Raw genomic sequence first — 20,501 nt, forward strand, 5'->3', positions numbered from 1 at the left:
CCACATGCTTCAAGAGGGCCACCATTGTTCCTGTTCTCAAGACAGCTAAGGTAACTGAGCTAAACGACTACCGCCCAGTAGCACTCACTTCCGTCATCGTGAAGTGCTTTGAGAGACTAGTCAAGGACCATATCACCTCCACCCTACCTGACACCCTAGACCCACTCCAATTTGCTTACCGCCCAAATAGGTCCACAGACGATGCAATCTCAACCACACTGCACACTGCCCTAACCCATCTGGACAAGAGGAATACCTATGTGAGAATGCTGTTCATCGACTACAGCTCGGCATTCAACACCATAGTACCCTCCAAGCTCGTCATCAAGCTCGAGACCCTTGGTCTCGACCCCGCCCTGTGCAACTGGGTACTGGACTTCCTGACGGGCCGCCCCCAGGTGGTGAGAGTAGGCAACAACATCTCCACCCCGCTGATCCTCAACACTGGGGCCCCACAAGGGTGCGTTCTGAGCCCTCTCCTGTACTCCCTGTTCACCCACGACTGCGTGGCCACGCACGCCTCCAACTCAATCATCAAGTTTGCGGACGACACAACAGTGGTAGGCTTGATTACCAACAACGACGAGACGGCCTACAGGGAGGAGGTGAGGGCCCTCGGAGTGTGGTGTCAGGAAAATAACCTCACACTCAACGTCAACAAAACTAAGGAGATGATTGTGGACTTCAGGAAACAGCAGAGGGAACACCCCCCTATCCACATCGATGGAACAGTAGTGGAGAGGGTAGTAAGTTTTAAGTTCCTCGGCATACACATCACAGACAAACTGAATTGGTCCACTCACACAGACAGCATCGTGAAGAAGGCGTAGCAGCGCCTCTTCAACCTCAGGAGGCTGAAGAAATTAGGCTTGTCACCAAAAGCACTCACAAACTTCTACAGATGCACAATCGAGAGCATCCTGGCGGGCTTTATCACCGCCTGGTACGGCAACTGCTCCGCCCACAACCGTAAGGCTCTCCAGAGGGTAGTGAGGTCTGCACAACGCATCACCGGGGGCAAACTACCTGCCCTCCAGGACACCTACACCACCCGATGTTACAGGAAGGCCATAAAGATCATCAAGGACAACAACCACCTGAGCCACTGCCTGTTCACCCCGCTATCATCCAGAAGGCGAGGTCAGTACAGGTGCATCAAAGATGGGACCGAGAGACTGAAAAACAGCTTCTATCTCAAGGCCATCAGACTGTTAAACAGCCACCACTAACATTGAGTGGCTGCTGCCAACACACTGACTCAACTCCAGCCACTTTAATAATGGGAATTGATGGGAAATGATGTAAAATATATCACTAGCCACTTTAAACAATGCTACCTAATATAATGTTTACATACCCTACATTATTCATCTCATATGTATACGTATATACTGTACTCTATATCATCTACTGCATCCTTATGTAATACATGTATCACTAGCCACTTTAACTATGCCACTTTGTTTACATACTCATCTCATATGTATATACTGTACTCGATACCATCTACTGTATCTTGCCTAAGCTGCTCTGTACCATCACTCATTCATATATCTTTATGTACATATTCTTTGTCCCCTTACACTGTGTATAAGACAGTAGTTTTTGGGGGGAATTGTTAGTTAGATCACTTGATGGATTATTACTGCATTGTCGGAACTAGAAGCACAAGCATTTCGCTACACTCTCATTAACATCTGCTAACCATGTGTATGTGACAAATAAAATTTGATTTGATTTTAATTATTTATTTATTTTTTATTTCACCTTTATTTAACCAAGCTAGTTGAGAACAAGTTCTCATTTACAACTGTGACCTGGCCAAGATAAAGCAAAGCAGTGTAACACAAACAACAACCCAGAGTTACAGACGGAATAAGAAAGCGTACAGTCAATAACACAATAGCAAAAAAAGAAAGTCTATATACAGTGTGTGCAAATGGCGTGAGGAGGTAGGCAATAAATAGGTCATAGTAGCGGAGTAATTACAGTTTAGCAAATTAACACTGGAGTGATAGATGAGCAGATGATGATAGGCAAGTAGAAATACTGGTGTGCAAAAGAGCAGAAAAGTAAATAAAAACAATATGGGGATGAGGTAGGTAGATAGGGTGGGCTATTTTCAGATGGGCTATGTACAGCTGCAGTGATCGGTTAGCTGCTCAGATAGCTGATATTTAAAGTTAGTGTGGTTAATATAAGTCTCCAGCTTCAGCGATTTTTGCAATTAGTTCCAGTCATTGGCAGCAGAGAATTGGAAGGAAAGGCGGCCAAAGGAGGTGTTGGCTTTGGGAACGGTTGCATGAAGGTTGCATGAAAAATAACCATAGGACAACCACGCTCTCACCAAGCTCTAAGAAACGTATGGCTCTCAGAACGTTATGTGTTAGCTGGGGGGGGGTTCACTTCCCTGCACCACCACTCTCTACACTGGTGTCAGAAGCGGGATGGAAGGCACGGCCCATGAAATTACTGCGATCAAAAATATCTTTGAGAGAAAGTATTGTTGTTTTGTTTGGATATGTTGGAAATGTTGTATTCCATGAGAATACAATGATTAAGCATTGTTCAATACAATTCCTTCACTACTGAGATGCAATTATGAGAAACCGAAGTCCTTCGGCTTCATCAACAAGATATTGTAACAACTGTGTTCTTTGAATAACAAACAAAAGATTCAAATGATGAAAGTTCTCCATTCCTTTCATTGTTGTCGTGAGAAATTAGTGGTTCTTAAAAATTAGTGGTTCTTAAAAAAAAGAAAGATTTATATATATATATATATATAAATATAATTTACTCTGTTTTTACTCCGGTGATGGAGGGAAAGTACAGAGAGAGAAGTTGTTTGTTCTTTTTTCCTGTACAACTTCATCAACACACTATTCTAACAGTTAAGGCCTAGATTCAATCAGATCAAGCGTTAACTGCCGATAGCCGTTACCCGCATAGCTGATGTTTTGCCAGTGTCAGAGGGGAATTTGTGTTGGAGCTGTCAAATTGGTGAAGAGCTGCTCTTGTGATCATTGTCACGAAGGCACACCCTTCCCACTGGTGTTAGAAATTCAGAATGAGAAAGTGTAGGCTATAGGTCTATAGAAATAATTACGCTCAAATTGAAAATCATTCAACGAAATAATGAGGATTTCTATCAGCCTAATCGAGGTGGAGATTACTTCTCACATTCCAGTGTTTGAACTGCTAAACAAAGCGTGCAGGCAATGGCAATGTATGCTTTAGGTATCATGTCGGGAGCGGCTTGTGGATTTGACAGCTCTGACGGAGTTCCACCTCCGACACTGTCAAAACATCAGCTATGCGGAAGTTTTTTGAAACCGAACAGAAGACTCCATTTATGAAAGTTCTGTCTGACTTTGTCTTTGGAAAATATTTTACATGTGTGCCTAATTTGTAATAATAAACAAGTTGCAGAAGAAGCACACCAATCATTAGAGAAATTACATTTAAAAAATAAATCTCTTTTCCAGACGTTGACATCACGTACATTTCACGTGCGTGCTGAATAAAAGGTTCGAAGATCCATTTAAGACATCTTTTTGACGTCAGAATAAAATGTATGTTAAAAAATATATGTTTTATACAGAAGCAGAAAATGTGTGTTTTCTGAATGTTGAAAAAACATAATTTACAGACTTTGAAAATATGTTTTTTTTTCCTATGGAAAATTAAAACTGCACAAACATTCTCAATGAAGTAGGCATTATGTCACAGTAATATAAGAAAGACTTTGCAGCAGAATATGTATTATTGTTCCCATCTGTCACATGCACTTATGTTCAATTTTTCAAAAGCTTTAAAAAAAATTAGAGTCGATTGACACACAGGTGCTTCTCACAGTGACTTCATTTTGAATATTGAGTAGATCCCTGTGTGTTTATGGTAGAGACTTACCGTTTCTTGTAGTGGTTGCAGCTCAATCGCCTCTTTCCGTCGATATGTAGTTCCAAAACAGGAGGCTTGTGAAAAGCTGTCTTTTTCCACACAAGAGGATACGGACAAGAAAATCATCATGAAATCGTTTGTAAAACCTGAACAGTTTCCACCAAAGATGAGACTCTTACGAACAAATCAAGATTAGTCCGGACTGCACCGAAACAAGACCCCAAAAAAGACGGCTAGTATGGACAGACGTTGTCGTTGTTAAATGCTTAGTGTGAAATGTAGGCCTTTACTCATTCACAAGAATACTTCCCACAAGTCTAAAAGCAGGATCAGTGGAATTCTGGGCTAGTAGAAGGAGATTCCACCATATTGTTTAGGTTACAAGTGATGATGTTTAACGGTCATGGCTGCCTTCCCATTTCTGACACCAGTGTAGCGAACAACAATGCCGGGTTGTGGCATGAAAGGCAAAAACCCTACTGGACTTATCATAGACGTCTATAATTGGTGCCAATTCTGAACCAATCTTAGTTGCCTTTTTTAGGTCAAATCAAGGCCGGTCCGGACCGCACCAAAAGAATATCTAAAAAACATCCAAAAGACGTCACCTGATGGTAAATGCTTAGTGGGTTTGTTGTAGTTTGAAATCAGTGCTTCTTAGACATGTTCAATGCAATAATGTATCTACACATGAAGTGGAGGGCACTCTTTCTTTTAAGGTTTTCATATTACTGTATTAACATTGATTGCATCAATCATGTTTCATGCGAACCGCCTACGTTCAATTCAAGCTTGAATGGATTATGTAATAGTCTAGGTACCATTAGTGTGAACATTCCAAAGGCAAATGACACGGAGCACAAGGAGTGGAATGAAATAGCTGAGCAGACACGGCAACCTGGCTAAGGATGTCAGTCTACTTATTAAGAAAGTTTAAGAAAACAAAATGTGGCCTTCATGTTTGTGACATCAAAGCAAGATAAAAATGGATTAGATAGGATTTAATGAATTAGTCCACTTTTGTAGAGATATGGCTTGTCTCCTATCCAGTTTTTCTCTTCACTGTTGGAGAGAGAGAGAGAGAGAGAGAGAGAGAGACAGAGAGACAGAGAGAGAGACAGAGAGACAGAGAGAGAGAGAGAGACAGAGAGACAGAGAGAGAGAGAGAGAGAGAGAGATGGGAGGGGTACTCTAGAATTCTAAATGATATGTTGAGGTGCAAAGTTTCGTCCCATTTCAGTGGAATCCTTGGAATAAATGTTTTGCACTTTTCAGCAGAGCAAGGGACACTTATGTGGATAGAATTACAATGAGACCTTTAAACATCTAAGGAAATCATCTCTCTGACTCTTCTCCCTAAGAGTGTGTTTTCTACCAGCATGAGTTCGGAGTGCACAAGCTACTATAGCGCAGAGAATGTGTTTATGAATGGCTCTTCATGTCCTAAAGAAGGGAGCGATCCGAGCGCGACATTCTGCTGCGGATTTAACGATATCAAGTATTGCTGTGATGATCCCAACAGTTTTTTCCCTTATGAGTATGGATACATGTGGTGGCTCAGGTACGTAAGGGATCTTTACTAGTCTTTATGATGGTGTGCTTTTTGGACATAGTTTTTGTAGGGTTATTACAATGGTAGACTATGATGCTTTATTTTATCTCAAGAAACCACAAGATGAGAGACGTTGTTGATCATAATTATACAGCAAAGCGCACACAATTAATACACTAGAATTAAGGATTTATTTAGGATACTGATAACAGATTTATAGGATCTTCACATTTCAATTGGTTTACACTGGAGTTATGGTGATCTTATTAACTATAGGCTATTGTATGCCAAACTTATGGAAGGTGATAAATACCTCAATTAAAATCCAACATGAAAATGTGTAAAAGTTCAAATTGATCATGGGAAATGGTTAACCTTATTGGAAGGACATTTCAAATCAAATCGAATCAAATATAATTGGCCACATACACATGGTCAGCAGATGTTATTATGAGTGTAGCGAAATGCTTGTGCATCTAGTTCCGACAGTCCAGTAATATCTAACATGTAATCTAACAATTCCCCAACAACTACCTAATACACACAAATCTAAAAGGGTGAATGGGAATATGTACATATAAATATATGGATGAGCGATGGCCGAGCAGCATAGGCAAGGTGCGGTATAAAATAGAGTATATATATATGATATGAGTAATGCAAGATATGTAAATATTATTAAAGTGGCATTAAAGTTCCTGTTTAAAGTGACTAGTGATCCATTTGTTAAAGTGGCCAGTGATTGAGTCTCAGTGTAGGCAGCAGCCTCTGAATTAGTGATGCTGTTTAGCAGTCTGATGGCCTTGACATAGAAGCTATTCTTCAATCTCTCGGTCCCAGCTTTGATGCACCTGTACTGACATCGCCTTCTGGATGATAGCGGGGTGAACAGGCAGTGGCTCGGGTGGTTGTTGTCCTTGATGATCTTTATGGCCTTCCTGTGACATCGGGTGCTGTAGGTGTCATGGAGGGCAGGTAGTTTCCCCCGGTGATGCGTTGTGCGGAGCAGTTGCCGTACCACTGTGATACAGCCCGACAGGATGCTCCCGATTGTGGATCTGTAGAAGTTAGTCAGGCTTTTGGATGACAAACCAAATTTCTTCAGCCTCCTGAGGTTGAAAGAGGCGCTGTTGCAGTGTTTTTCCTGACACCACACTCTGAGGGCCCTCCCCTCCTCCCTGTAGGCTGACTCATCGTTGTTGGTCATCAAGCCCAATACTGTTGTGTTGTCTGCAAACTTGATGATTGAGTTGGAGGCGTGCATGGCCACGCAGTTGTGGGCAAACAGGGAGGTACAGGAGGGGGCTGAGCACGCACCCTTGTGGGGCCCCAGTGTTGAGGGTCAGCGAGGTGGAGATGTTGTTTCCTACCTTCACCACCTGGGGGTGGCCCGTCAGAAAGTCCAGGACCTAATTGCACAGGGTGGTGTTGAGGCCCAGGGCCTCCAGCTTGATAATGAGCTTGGATGGTACTATGGTGTTGAATGGTGAGCTGAAGTCAATGAACAGCATTCTTACATAGGTATTGTTCTTGTCCAGATGGGATAGGGCAGTGTGCACTGTGATGGCTATTGCATTATCTGTGGACCTGTTAGGGCGGTATGCAAACTGAAGTGAGTCTAGGGTGGCCGGTGATATGATCCTTGACTAGTCTCTCGAAGCACTTTGGGGTCATTTAGAAATGTCCTTGTTTTTTAAAGAAAAGCACATTTTTTGTCCATTTAAAATAACATCAAATTGATCAGAAATACAGTGTAGACATTGTTAATGTTGTAAATGACTGTTGTAGCTGGAAACTGATGATTTTTAATGGAATATCTACATAGGCGTACAGAGGCCCATGATCAGAAACCATCACTCCTTTGTTCCAATGGCACGCTGTGTTAGCTAATCCAAGTTTATCATTTTAAAATGCTAAATTATCATTAGAAAACCCTTTTTCAATTATGTTAGCACAGCTAAAAACTTTTGTTCTGATTAAAGAAGCAATGGAACTGGCCTTCTTTAGACTAGTTGAGTATCCGGAGCATCAGCATTTGTGGGTTTGATTACAGACTCAAAATGGACAGAAACAAAGAACTTTCTTCTGAAACTCTTCAGTCTATTCTTGTTCTGAGAAATTAAGTCTACCAAGAAACTGAAGATCTCGTACAATGCTGTGTACTACTCCCGTCACAGAACAGCGCAAACTGGCTCTAACCAGAATAGAAAGAGGAGTGGGAGACCACGGTGCACAACTGAGCAAGAGGATAAGTACATTCGAGTGTCTAGTTTGAGAAACAGATGCCTCACAAGTCCTCACCTGGCAGCTTCATTAAATAGTACACACAAAACACCAGTCCCAACTTCAACAGTGAAGAGGCGACTCCAGGATGCTGGCCTTCTAGGCAGAGTTCCTCTGTCCAGTGTCTGTGTTCTTTTGCCCATCTTAATCTTTTCTTTTTAATTGGCCAGTCTGAGGTATGTATTTTTCCTTGCAACTCTGCCTAGAAGGCCAGCCTCCCGAAGTCACCTCTTCACTGTTGATGTTGAGACTCGCTCTTTCACTCTCTTTTGATGTGTTCTTCCTCTTTTTTCTCTCTCCTCATCTCTCTTTCTCCTCTTCCCTTCTCTCTACCCCTCTCCATTCCCTCCCTCTCCCCCTCACCCCCCCTTCCTTCCCTCCCTCCCCAGCTTTGGGGCTCTGATAGGACTGTCCATAGCAGCAGTGGTCCTCCTGGCTTTCCTCATCACAGTCTGTGTCCTCTGCTACCTCTTCATCGCCACTAAGCCCAGTCGCCTTGACAACGGCCTGCCACTACGACCACCAGGTAACACAAGTGACCAGAGGTGGCGACATACCATAATAATGGGCCAGCTACTGACATACCATAAAGATGGGCCAGCTACTGACATACCATAATGATGGGCCAGCTAGTGAGATATCATAATGATGGGCCAGTAGTGACATACCATAATGATGGGCCAGTAGTGACATATCATCATTATTGTCTTGCTTGGGACATACCATAATGATGGGCCAGCTAGTGATGTCTGGTTTCATAATGATGGGCCAGCTAGTGACATACCATAATGATGGGCCAGCTAGTGACATACCATAATGATGGGCCAGCTGGTGACATACCATAATGATGGGCCAGCTAGTGACATACCATAATGATGGGCCAGCTAGTGACATACCATAATGATGGGCCAGCTAATGATGACAGTGGCCATAATGATGGGCCAGCTAGTGACATACCATAATGATGGGCCAGCTAGTGACATACCATAATGATGGGCCAGCTAGTGACATACCATAATGATGGGCCAGCTGGTGCATAATGATGGGCCAGCTGGTGACATACCATAATGATGGGCCAGCTTGTGACATACCATAATGATGGGCCAGTGACATACCATAATGATGGGCCAGCTAGTGACATACCATAATGATGGGCCAGCTTGTGACATACCATAATGATGGGCCAGCTAGTGACATACCATAATGATGGGCCAGCTAGTGATGTCTGGTTTCATAATGATGGGCCAGTTAGTGACATACCATAATGATGGGCCAGCTTGTGGCATACCATAATGATGGGCCAGCTAGTGACATACCATAATGATGGGCCAGCTTGTGACATACCATAATGATGGGCCAGCTTGTGATGTCTGGTTGGGAATAAAAAAAGAGGACTGCAAAAACACACATTTCTATCTCACAATGAACAAGTACAGCTGCAGTGAGTGTGTGTGTGTGTGTCTGTGCGTGCGTGCGTGCGTGCGTGCGTGCGTGCATGTGTGCTTGCGTGTGTGTCTCGGTATTCCAGGGTTGGACCCCCGCGAGGGCCCCAGCCACTCCGGCCCAGCACCGTCCATCGGCCCTCAGGGCTTCAGGAAGCACTTCTTCAGCAGGAAGCTGGACTGTGACAACCAGCCACCCGACCCTGAGAGATTGTTCCAGAGGTGCTTCGTCACCACCGTCAACATGGAGGGCCCATCGTAGTGCTCTTAATATGGAGGGCACTTTGTAGGATGCTTAGGAGGTAATGTTTGTCAATGTTCAAACAGTAGTTGGCTGGTTAACCCACTCTAGAAACATTTCAGTTGAGCTTCTTTTTTTTCTGTTGATGAAAATAAACTTAAAAAACAGAAAGACAGAAGTCACACTGGACAACTGTGGAGCCGAAGCATATTGTCTGTCTTGCCTCACCTCTGTATTCCAATGTTGTTTGATGAAGCAAGAGAAAGGACAGAGGGAAATATTTTCATTCATTATTTTGTGTTGAGAAATCCATTTTAACTGTCTGATTTAACAGAAGCTCGTGTGTCTTCAAGACAGACACTCTCAGATAACAAGCTCCTCAAACCAGCATTTACTGAACTTCAACGTTGACAGTTTGTGTGATTCTTCACCTTCTTGTTTTCAATCGTCTACGTGTCTGTGTGTGAAATGTTTATTTGGTTGAGAATGTTGCCAATGGGACAACAAGTGCCTACAACATTTTGCATCCAATAGAACTGATAAGGAAGTAAATCAGACATAGTACAACACATAACAAACAGAAAGCCTCAGACTTCCAGTTATCTTAACTTGGCCCCTGTTTTCAAAACGTTGAAGGTGGAATCCATAACGGTAAAACTGCCACGTCCTTTTGCGATATTACAACAACAAATAAGTCACTCCCTCTGACATCATCATTCCACGCGCGCGATAGACCAACAGCGTACGTACTGTAATTATTTATTTTCACGATGCTGGACACTCCACAACTCGGTTTCATCAGCAAAAACAATAACAAATGTGCTGGCGCGCACAGTGGCGTCGTTTGCCCTTATGTGGATTTCAACTTTAAAAAGGTCATGTCTGCTATAATATAAAATACATGAAATTGCTTGTTGAAACATTGCATGTTGAACTGTCATGTTGAATTTTCTCAAAATTCAGCATTGATCATGGCAGAGATTATAGAATGTTATGTTCCACCGCTGTCCATGCTGCTGTCCCCATGTTCAGAAACACTTTAATTCATGTGGTCAAAGTCATTGTGTTGCCAATTTGCCATATACAATGGCTGAATGCCATGAGGCATCAGTTGTGTGAGTCACTTCTTTGTTAGTCATGCTTCAAATAGAGAGTAACTTGTCAAAGAGGAAAGATGTTGCACCTTTATGGTGTGTTATCACAGCAGGCACCAAGTTTGATGTTTTCTCAATATATTAAAGTGTGTGGCTGAGTGCACAACACATTCAAATGTACTTACAAAAATAAATGCATGTGACCTTTCAATATTCAAAGTGCTTTATAAAAACAAACTATTTCTTTATATACACATTTGAAAAAAAGTGTGAGAAGCAGATGCTATATCAATAAAACATTTACATAAGCTATCCAAGAGCACGGAGCTCTGACAACACCTCCATGTGGTTACATAAAACAAACTCAAAACGGGACAACTGTTGACGAGATCGGGGGTGTTTGGAGCTCACCCTCTCCAACATGAACAGCAAAACACAGTGTATGTACATAAAGTATATACACATTATATATACTGTATGTATCTATGTACATAATCTCCATATATGCCTCTGGATAAAGAGGAACATAGGAATGAAGAGAGTAAAACCATTCTGCCACTCAGTGTTGATGACGTCACCATTTCCAACCACAATTAAGGGCTCTATTCAGTCTGTGAACCTGAAGCGTTACAGATTCCACAATAGAAATGTAAAGGTAATTTTCGACTGAGCCGACATGCGCAGAGTTTACCGTGAATACAGTTTCCGTTAAAATCTGGAACATTACATTTTCAATCACGTTGTAAATCTGAACTCCCACAACGCGGATTGAAAAGAGCCCCGAGACATCAAACATCTCATCTTCTATTCTCCTGCACCTACAACTACGTTGTCCGGACTTCTTCCCCATTCCCCTCATTATAAAAACAGTGTGATTAAAGCACTGAGTCAATAACAGGGAAGAAGGAGTAGACAGATGTCCATTATTTCTCTCATACACATGGTTCAATACAGTCCTTGAGAAGACAGCTCCAAAAAAATATTATCTTCATCAAGAGAGGACCGCACAAACGAAGCGATCGATCGCAGGTGAAGATAAATGGGGGCGAGAACAAAGTCATCCCCCATAACCCCATACTTATCTTGAGAACGCTGCAGTAACACATAGGTTGAAGCTACAGTAACATGAGCATGGTTACCATTTTTCCCTTCATTATAAAGTGTGTTGATGACGTTGATGACTGTTTGCAAATCCAATCAGTTTTCCACATTGATTCAACGTCGTCACATTGATTTGTTGTTGTTGTTGAAATGACATGGAAACAGTGTTAACTCAATCAGTTTTTACCCAGGGGATCATCATCAACAGTATGGATATATTGGGGCGGCAGGTAGCCGTGGTTAGAATATTGGACCAGTAACAGAAAGGTCGCTAGATTCAACCCCCGAGCTGACAAGGTAAACATCTGTCATTCTGCCCCCTGAACAAGGCAGTTAACCCACTGTACCTAGGCCGTCATTGTAAATAAGAATTTGTTCTTAACCTACTTGCCAAGTTAAAATAAAAATATCTTCAGCTAGCTAATCTAGCTTCAGTCGAGTGGTCATTTACTTCCTAAAGTAGATTTTTTTTTTACTACTCTTTCCTATTATTCTTTGTGACTCCGTGCTTTTTACACCCTGTTGGGTGATAATCATAAACATGTCGTGATGCGTTATGTGATGCTAATCGAGGTTCACTAACAATAACATATATTGCATGTTTCTGCATCTTCACTAACCTCGTCCTCAGGCTATTGTGCACAGTGCATATAGGCCTGGGATATCAACCAATCAAAAGTTGGTGTGCGTGACCATAGAATTCTAATAGGAATTTAATTTTAGCAAATCACAAGACTGCGAGGCGTGGCTCTGTGCTTGTGGTGTGCTAGCGTACGGGGAGGGTTAGGGGAAGGTGTTGTGGGAGATAATTGGTTTAAACCAGTGCCTTACGGTATGCGCTGGGAGTTTCTCCCGGCTCTCTGTACTGGCTAACGAAGGCCAAGTTTGACTCTCTGGTCCACCAGGCTCTCTGCGCATTTGGGAGGAGGTGTCTGGGAATGAGAATCTTCACAAGTCAGTATTTTCTCCTGTTCATCCACAAACATACTGCAGCACAAAGGCTGTTTACACAGGAAGCCTAATCCTGATATTTTCCCAATTATTGGCAAAAAATCTGAGTTGATTGATGTAAACGATCAAAGCCAAATCAACCCCATGGCCCTTTCTCAGTTAATTGTCTTGCACCCCTCTAGCCTACTCTCGCACCCCTCTAGCCTACTCTCGCACCCCTCTAGCCTACTCTCGCACCCCTCTAGCCTACTCTCGCACCCCCTAGCCTAGCCTACTCTCGCACCCCTCTAGCCTAGCCTACTCTCGCAACCCTCTAGCCTACTCTCGCAACCCTCTAGCCTACTCTCGCACCCATCTAGCCTACTCTCGCACCCCTCTAGCCTACTCTCGCACCCCTCTAGCCTATTCTCGCACCCATCTGACTGTTAACATCTACTCAAACATGCCAAATTCTTTCAGTATCCAGACACATTAGCAAACTGACAATTTCGTCAGATGAGCCAAACCTCTTGATATTTGACTGATTAGTTGTTGTGTGGAAGGTAACCGAAGGCTTTCAGATTCCACGGTCTCTCTTCTGATGACTCCTATAGCTTCTCTCTAGGATGTCATTTCACAAAACAGCAGTATTTTTCTCAGGCAGGGTTTTGGGGTAAAACGGTAAGTGTCCAGACCTGACACTCTGTACTGCAGGCCTAACGTGATCAAAGACTGCATGAGTGTCAATCAGATGTCATTTTTCAGCCCCAGAGGGAGCCATGTAACAGCATGGAAGACATTCAACAACATGGAGAATTTATCAGCGCCTCAGGTTACAGAATGTAGCCTAGATGTTGAAAGGGGTTGTCTTGGGAAAACGGTACATTAATTGCCTATGACTGGTAGTGAAGAAGACCATCATGGTACTATGATTTCAATTATAACGGTGCAGTAGAAAAGGGGAGTCCAGGAATGGCTGCAATGACAAGTTGGCTGCCATTATCAGCCAATGACAATCCCCGATTGGTCGAATCATGACTAGTAATGACAGGAAAGACATGAGTGAATGAATGGCTAAAATATACTAATTAGTTCACAACCCATTTTTCATGAGAGCAGCGGGATGTCTGATGTCACAGGGCTCACAAGTGGCGCAACGGTGTAAGAAACTGCATCTCAGTGCTAGAGGCGTCACCACAGACCCTGGTTCGATTCCAGGCTGTAATCACAACCGGACGGGTTTGGGAGTCCCATAAGGAGGCGCACAATTAGCCCAGCGTCGTCCACGTTTGGATTTGGCCGGGGTAAACAGTCATTGTAAATAAGAATTTGTTCTTTACGGACTTGCCTAGTTAAAAAAAGATTTTTAAAAAGGTTAAAATAAATAGGGCTCTGGTCATAAGTAGTTGACTATATGGGGAATAGGGTGCCATTTCAGGAGCAACCAAATGGCTTCTGAGCTTTATCTCTATGACAACCAACCTACTAAGGGTTCTAAGTGGTAAAAGACAGCCCTCTAGTGGACAAGGTGTATTTTACAAGCAAACCATGAACCAGAAGACATGGGTGAATGAATGGCTAAAATATACAAATGAGTTCACAACCCATTTTGTGTGGGATGTCTGAGGTCCCAGTGCTCCCGAGTGGCGCAGCAGTCTAAGGCACTGCATCTCAGTGCTAGAGGCGTCACAACAGACCCTGGTTCAATTCCAGGCTGTAATCACAACCGGCCATGATTGGGAGTCCCATAGGGCGGTGCACAATTGGCCCAGCGTCATAAGAGTTTGGCCAGTGTAGGCCATCATTGTAACTTACTTGCCTAGTTAATAAAAAAATATAAATAAAGAAAACATTCTGGTATCAAATGAAAAGTATTTACATAGTTTTTCAAATCTAATTTCACACTTTTAAAATAGATGCCACACAAAAACCATTGATTTAAAAGTTTAACAAACCATACAACTCTATGCACAATGACTACTTTGAACAAATATTTCATAAAAACATATTTACTGGAAGAACTGCGCAACGTTTGGTAACAGAATTACGGTAAAATCTCGCTGTTTATGCAACGTTTGGTAACAGAATTACGGTAAAATCTCCCTGTTTATGCAACGTTTGGTAACAGAATTACGGTAAAATCTCCCTGTTTATGCAACGTTTGGTAACAGAATTACGGTAAAAATCTCCCTGTTTTATGCAACGTTTTCCCCAAAAATGTAAATCAGGTAACAGGATTATGGGTCCCTGATCTGTACTATACAGAAATGCATAATTATGGAAAATGTATGAATGTCTTTCTCTTCACAGTGATGTATCCTACGCAGGTATGTGGTAGTAGAGTAGTGGCCTGAGGGCAAACACTACCTGTTGTGAAATGTGACATGAAATGTATGTCATGTAATATACACTGCTCTAAAAAAATAAAGGGAACACTAAAATAACACATCCTAGATCTGAATTAATGAAATATTCTTCTTAAATACTTTTTTCTTTACATAGTTGAAGGTGCTGACAACAAAATCACACAAAAATGATCAATGGATATCAAATGTATCAACCCATGGAGGTCTGGATTTGGAGTCACACTCAAAATTAAAGTGGAAAACCACACTACAGGCTGATCCAACTTTGATGTAATGTCCTTAAAACAAGTCAAAATGAGGCTCAGTAGTGTGTGTGGCCTCCACGTGCCTGTATGACCTCCCTACAACGCCTGGGCATGCACCTGATGAGGTGGCGGATGTTCTCCTGAAGGATCTCCTCAGACCTGGACTAAAGCATCCGCCAACTCCTGGACAGTCTGTGGTGCAACGTGGCGTTGGTGGATGGAGCGAGACATGATGTCCCAGATGTGCTCAATTGGATTCAGGTCTGGGGAACGGGCGGGCCAGTCCATAGCATCAATGCCTTCCTCTTGCAGGAACTGCTGACACACTCCAGCCACATGAGGTCTAGCATTTTCTTGCATTAGGAGGAACCCAGGGCCAACCGCACCAGCATATGGTCTCACAAGGGGTCTGAGGATCTCATCTCGGTACCTAATGGCAGTCAGGCTACCTCTGGTGAGCACATGGAGGGCTGTGCGGCCCCCCAAAGAAATGCCACCCCACACCATGACTGACATACCCGCCAAACCGGTCATGCTGGAGGATGTTTCAGGCAGCAGAATATTCTCCACGGCGTCTCCAGACTCTGTCACGTCTGTCACGTGCTCAGTGTGAACCTGCTTTCATCTGTGAAGAGCACAGGGCGCCAGTGGGGAATTTGCCAATCTTGGTGTTCTCTGGCAAATGCCAAACGTCCTGCACGGTGTACGTCGGGCCCTCATACCACCCTCATGGAGTCGGTTTCTGACCGTTTGAGAAGACACATGCACATTTGTGGCCTGCTGGAGGTCATTTTGCAGGGCTCTGGCAGTGCTCCTCCTTGCACAAAGGCGGAGGTAGCGGTCCTGCTGCTGGGTTGTTGCCCTCCTACGGCTTCCTCCACGTCTCCTGATGTACTGGCCTCTCTCCTGGTAGCACCTCCATGCTCTGGACACTACGCTGACAGACACAGCAAACCTTCTTGCCACAGCTCGCATTGATGTGCCATCCTGGATGAGCTGCACTACCTGAGCCAGTTGTGTGGGTTGTGGACTCCGTCTCATGCTACCACTAGAGTGAAAGCACCGCCTGCATTCAAAAGTGACCAAAACATCATCCAGGAAGCATAGGAACTGAGAAGTGGTCTGTGGTCACCACCTGCAGAACCACTCCTTTATTGGGGCTGTCTTGCTAATTGCCTATAATTTCCACCTGTTGTCTATTCCATTTGCACAACAGCATGTGACATTTATTGTCAATCAGTGTTGCTTCCTAAGTGGACAGTTTGATTTCACAGAAGTGTGATTGACTTGGAGTTACATTGTGTTGTTTAAGTGTTCCCTTTATTTTTTTGAGCAGTGTATTTTTGTTCTATATAAACTACCTTAATGTTGCTGGACTCCAGGAAGAGTAGCTGCTGCCTTGGCAGAACTAAATGGTGATCCTTAATAAATATGTACACAAAAAGGTAGAAATATGTAATAACCTTGTTTTAATGAGCTCTGCCCCAAAACAAGACCACATTTGGTTGGTCCACACCAGTCCAAATCTTAAAACAAAATCATAGATTTCTCCACTATATGACCAAAAGTATGTGGACACCTGCTTGTTGAACATCTCATTCCACAATCATGGGCATTAATATAGAATTGATGATATAACAGACTCCACTCTTCTGGAAAGGCTTTCCACTAGATGTTGGAACATTGTTCTGGGGACTTGCTTCCATTCAGCCAGAACAGAATTAGTGAGGTCGGGCACGGATGTTGGGCGATTAGGCCTGGCTCGCAGTCGGCGTTCCAGTTCATCCCAAAGGTGTTCGATAGGGTTGAGGTCAGGGCTCTACGCAGGCCAGTCAAGTTATTTCACACACATCTCAACAACACATTTCTGTATGGACCTCGCTTTGTGCACGGGAGCATTGTCATGCTGAAACAGGAAAGAGGATTCCCCAAACTGCTGCCACAAAGTTGGAAACACAGAATCATCTAGAATGTCACTGTATGCTGTAGCGTTAAGATTTCCCTTCACTGGAACATTTGAGCCTAGCCCCGAACCATGAAAAACAGCCACAGATCATTATTCCTCCGTCACCAAACTTTAGTTGGTACTACGCATTCGGGCAGGTAGCATTCTCCTGGCAGCCGCCAAACCCAGATTTCTCCGTCAGACTGCCTGACGGTGAAGCGTGATTCATCACTCCAGAGAACGTGTTTCCACTTCTCCAAAGTCCAATGGTGGCGAGCTTTACACCCCTCCAGCTGATGCTTGGCATTGCGCATGGTGATCTTAGGTTTGTGTGCGGCTGCTCGGCCATGGAAACCCATTTCATGAAGCTCCCAACAAACAGTTATTGTGCTGATGTTGCTTCCAGAGGCCGTTTGGAACTCGGTAGTGAATGTTGCAACCGAGGACAGACGGATTTTTACACGCTACAGCACTTGGCGGTTCCATTCTGTGAGCTTGTGTGGCCTACCACTTCACGGCTGAGCCGTTGTTGCTCTGAAACGTTTCCACTTCACACTAACAGCACTTACAGTTGACCAGGGAAGCTCTAGCAGGGTAGAAATTTGACAAACTGACTTGTTGGAAAGGTGGCATCCTATGAGGGTGCCACGTTGAAAGTCACTGAGCTCTTCAGTATAGCCATTCTACTGCCAATGTTTGTCTATGGAGATTGCATGTCGGTGTGCTCTATTTTATACACCCGTCATACGGGTGTGGCTGGTGGCTGAAATAGCCAAATCCACTAATTTAAAGGCTTGTCCACATGCTTTTGGCCATACAGCATACCTGTGATGCACACAAAGTACTTTATTTCAACACAAAAATCACCCTTCAATAACAACTGCATGTAAGGGACAATCTCATTAAAAACATGGTGAAACGCTTGTAACCAACCATAAAGGGTCATAATTCTTTCCTCCATCTTACCTCCTTTAAAAAGGGCCAATCTAGCAGTTGAAACCAAATCTAATTGTTTGTCTCCACCCGTTTCGGGTAAAAAGCGGGGGGTTGAGCTGAAGAAACGTAATCACTCAAATTCCTAGAGCTATGGATGCAGGGACTGACCATCCATGACATCAAAATTGAAGTTTTCACAATGTCATTAGGATATATGTGTTTTGTTTACATTTACATTGTTTACAAACATTATTGGAGTAAAACAAGCTTATATTTTGGGTTCTGATGGGGGTAAAACTAAGCTCCTGAGGCATTTTCAAGTCATATTCTTCTAGAGTTAAATGGTACTATATCATTACTTTAAAATGTCCAAAAATGAATCTAGCAACTGTAGATTGCCCCTTTAAATATTCAGGAAAGTGGCCTCTTCGTGTATGAAATACAGACAACCATTAAACATACTAAGCATAAGATCTCCTTTAAACTAGAGGCTCCATATGTAAATATGAATATAATGAATGTGGTGATTGACTATAATATCTATGTACAGAATAAATATTAAATAATTGGTCTACAGATGAACAGTGAAATCGGAGATGAAAGTCTGTGTTTGGTTATTAAAACACTTATCTTGTTGAAATAGTTTTGAAACCCTACGACCAGAATATACAAATATTACACAAGTGGTCAGGTAAAATACAAATCATTTACTTCAACATTATGGGCCTCCATTTTCTGTACGATGTGCAGTGTCTAACTAGCCCGGACGACAGAAGACCTACTCTGTTATGTAGAGACCAGGGTTGGGGTCAAATTCCATTTGAATTCCAGTCAATCCAACAAGTACACTGAAAAGCAGATTCCAATTCTAGTCCATGCTTTTCAATGAGGAAAATGTGGAATTGGAATGAATTGAATTGAAATGGAATTGATCCCAACCCTGACATAATTAACATCAGGAGGTTAGAAAGACACACAAATAATACTTCATCAACAGCTTTTGAGGGATATTGGACTGACTACAGCTTTTGAGGGATATTGGACTGACTACAGCTTTTGAGGGATATTAGACTGACTACAGCTTTTGAGGGATATTGGACTGACTACAGCTTTTGAGGGATATTGGACTGGCTACACCTTTTGAGGGATATTGGACTGGCTACACCTTTTGAGGGATATTGGACTGGCTACACCTTTTGAGGGATATTGGACTGACTACACCTTTTGAGGGATATTGGACTGACTACAGCTTTTGAGGGATATTGGACTGGCTACACCTTTTGAGGGATATTGGACTGACTACAGCTTCTGACTGATCATTGCACTACAGCTTTTGAGGGATATTGGACTGGCTACACCTTTTGAGGGATATTGGACTGGCTACACCTTTTGACTGATCATTGCACTACAGCTTTTCAGGGATCATTGAAGTTGTTTGAGATTCAACTCTAGACCACCACAAAGAAATGGAGAACATACACAGAGTAAATACGATCAGGAACACATTCCTAATATCGAGTTAAATCCTTCTTTAACCTGTCTCCTCCCCTTTATCTACACTTATTGAAGTGGATTTAACAAGTGACATCAATAAGGGACCATAGCTTTCACCTGGATTCACCTGGTCAGTCTATGTCATTGAGAGAGCAGGTGTTCATAATGTTTTGTATCCTCAAGTGTCTAACGAGTTTACAGCGGCTCCTCCTAGTGGTCATCAGCTCACTATGGTGATATTCTCAACACTAGTCACTATCTAGCCATGCTGCAGTGTACAGAAGAACAGGAATTTCTCTCATTGCAGCATGGCCATCTAGTGAAAACTGTTGTCAACCTAAAGTATGAAACATGGACTGAATAGACTGATGTAAGGCTATGTCTCTAATGGCAGTCTATTCCCTATATAGTGCACTATGTTTTGGTCCCAAATGGCAGTCTATTCCCTATATATTGCTGATGGATTCTATTAAAAGTGTAACATGTTTCAAGTTAAACTGTCGTTTGTTTGTATCCTGTTTAGTGAAAGATTACTGTGAGTATTAATGGAGTTCAGGCCATGAAACTGTGTGTATGCTAGTTTGGAAATGTTGAACTAATCAGATAAGAGGAAATTGCCACGGATCAGAGAGCAGGGTCAGGCACAGAACAGAAGATGGACGGCGTGCGATTCTGACATCTGGCTAAACAAAAAGAGGAGCATGGACATTCCACAGGGGAAAGGAGGGAAACTCACTGGGGCCATAAAATGTATAGCTGGGGAGGTGACACCTACAAGGGAAGAGTTTATTAAACTGTATAGCTGGGGAGGTGACTGCTACAAGGGAAGAGTATATTAAACTGTATAGCTGGGGAGGTGACACCTACAAGGGAAGAGTTTATTAAACTGTATAGCTGGGGAGGTGACACCTACAAGGGAAGAGTATATTAAACTGTATAGCTGGGGAGGTGACACCTATAAGGGAAGAG

General features: G+C 42.9%; 1 protein-coding gene across 1 annotated transcript; it reads left to right on the top strand.

Moving 5' to 3' along the window:
- Positions 1 to 5,111: 5,111 nt before the first annotated feature.
- LOC112261155 (protein shisa-like-2A) lies at positions 5,112 to 11,899 on the top strand. Its single transcript, XM_024436487.2, has 3 exons — positions 5,112 to 5,464; positions 8,128 to 8,264; positions 9,267 to 11,899. The coding sequence occupies exons 1-3, from the start codon at positions 5,283 to 5,285 to the stop codon at positions 9,440 to 9,442; spliced, it is 495 nt and encodes a 164-aa protein (XP_024292255.2). The 5' UTR covers positions 5,112 to 5,282; the 3' UTR covers positions 9,443 to 11,899.
- The last annotated feature ends 8,602 nt before the right edge of the window (positions 11,900 to 20,501 follow it).

This window comes from Oncorhynchus tshawytscha, linkage group LG10, assembly GCF_018296145.1.
Source record: "Oncorhynchus tshawytscha isolate Ot180627B linkage group LG10, Otsh_v2.0, whole genome shotgun sequence".
Classification (NCBI taxonomy): domain Eukaryota; kingdom Metazoa; phylum Chordata; class Actinopteri; order Salmoniformes; family Salmonidae; genus Oncorhynchus; species Oncorhynchus tshawytscha.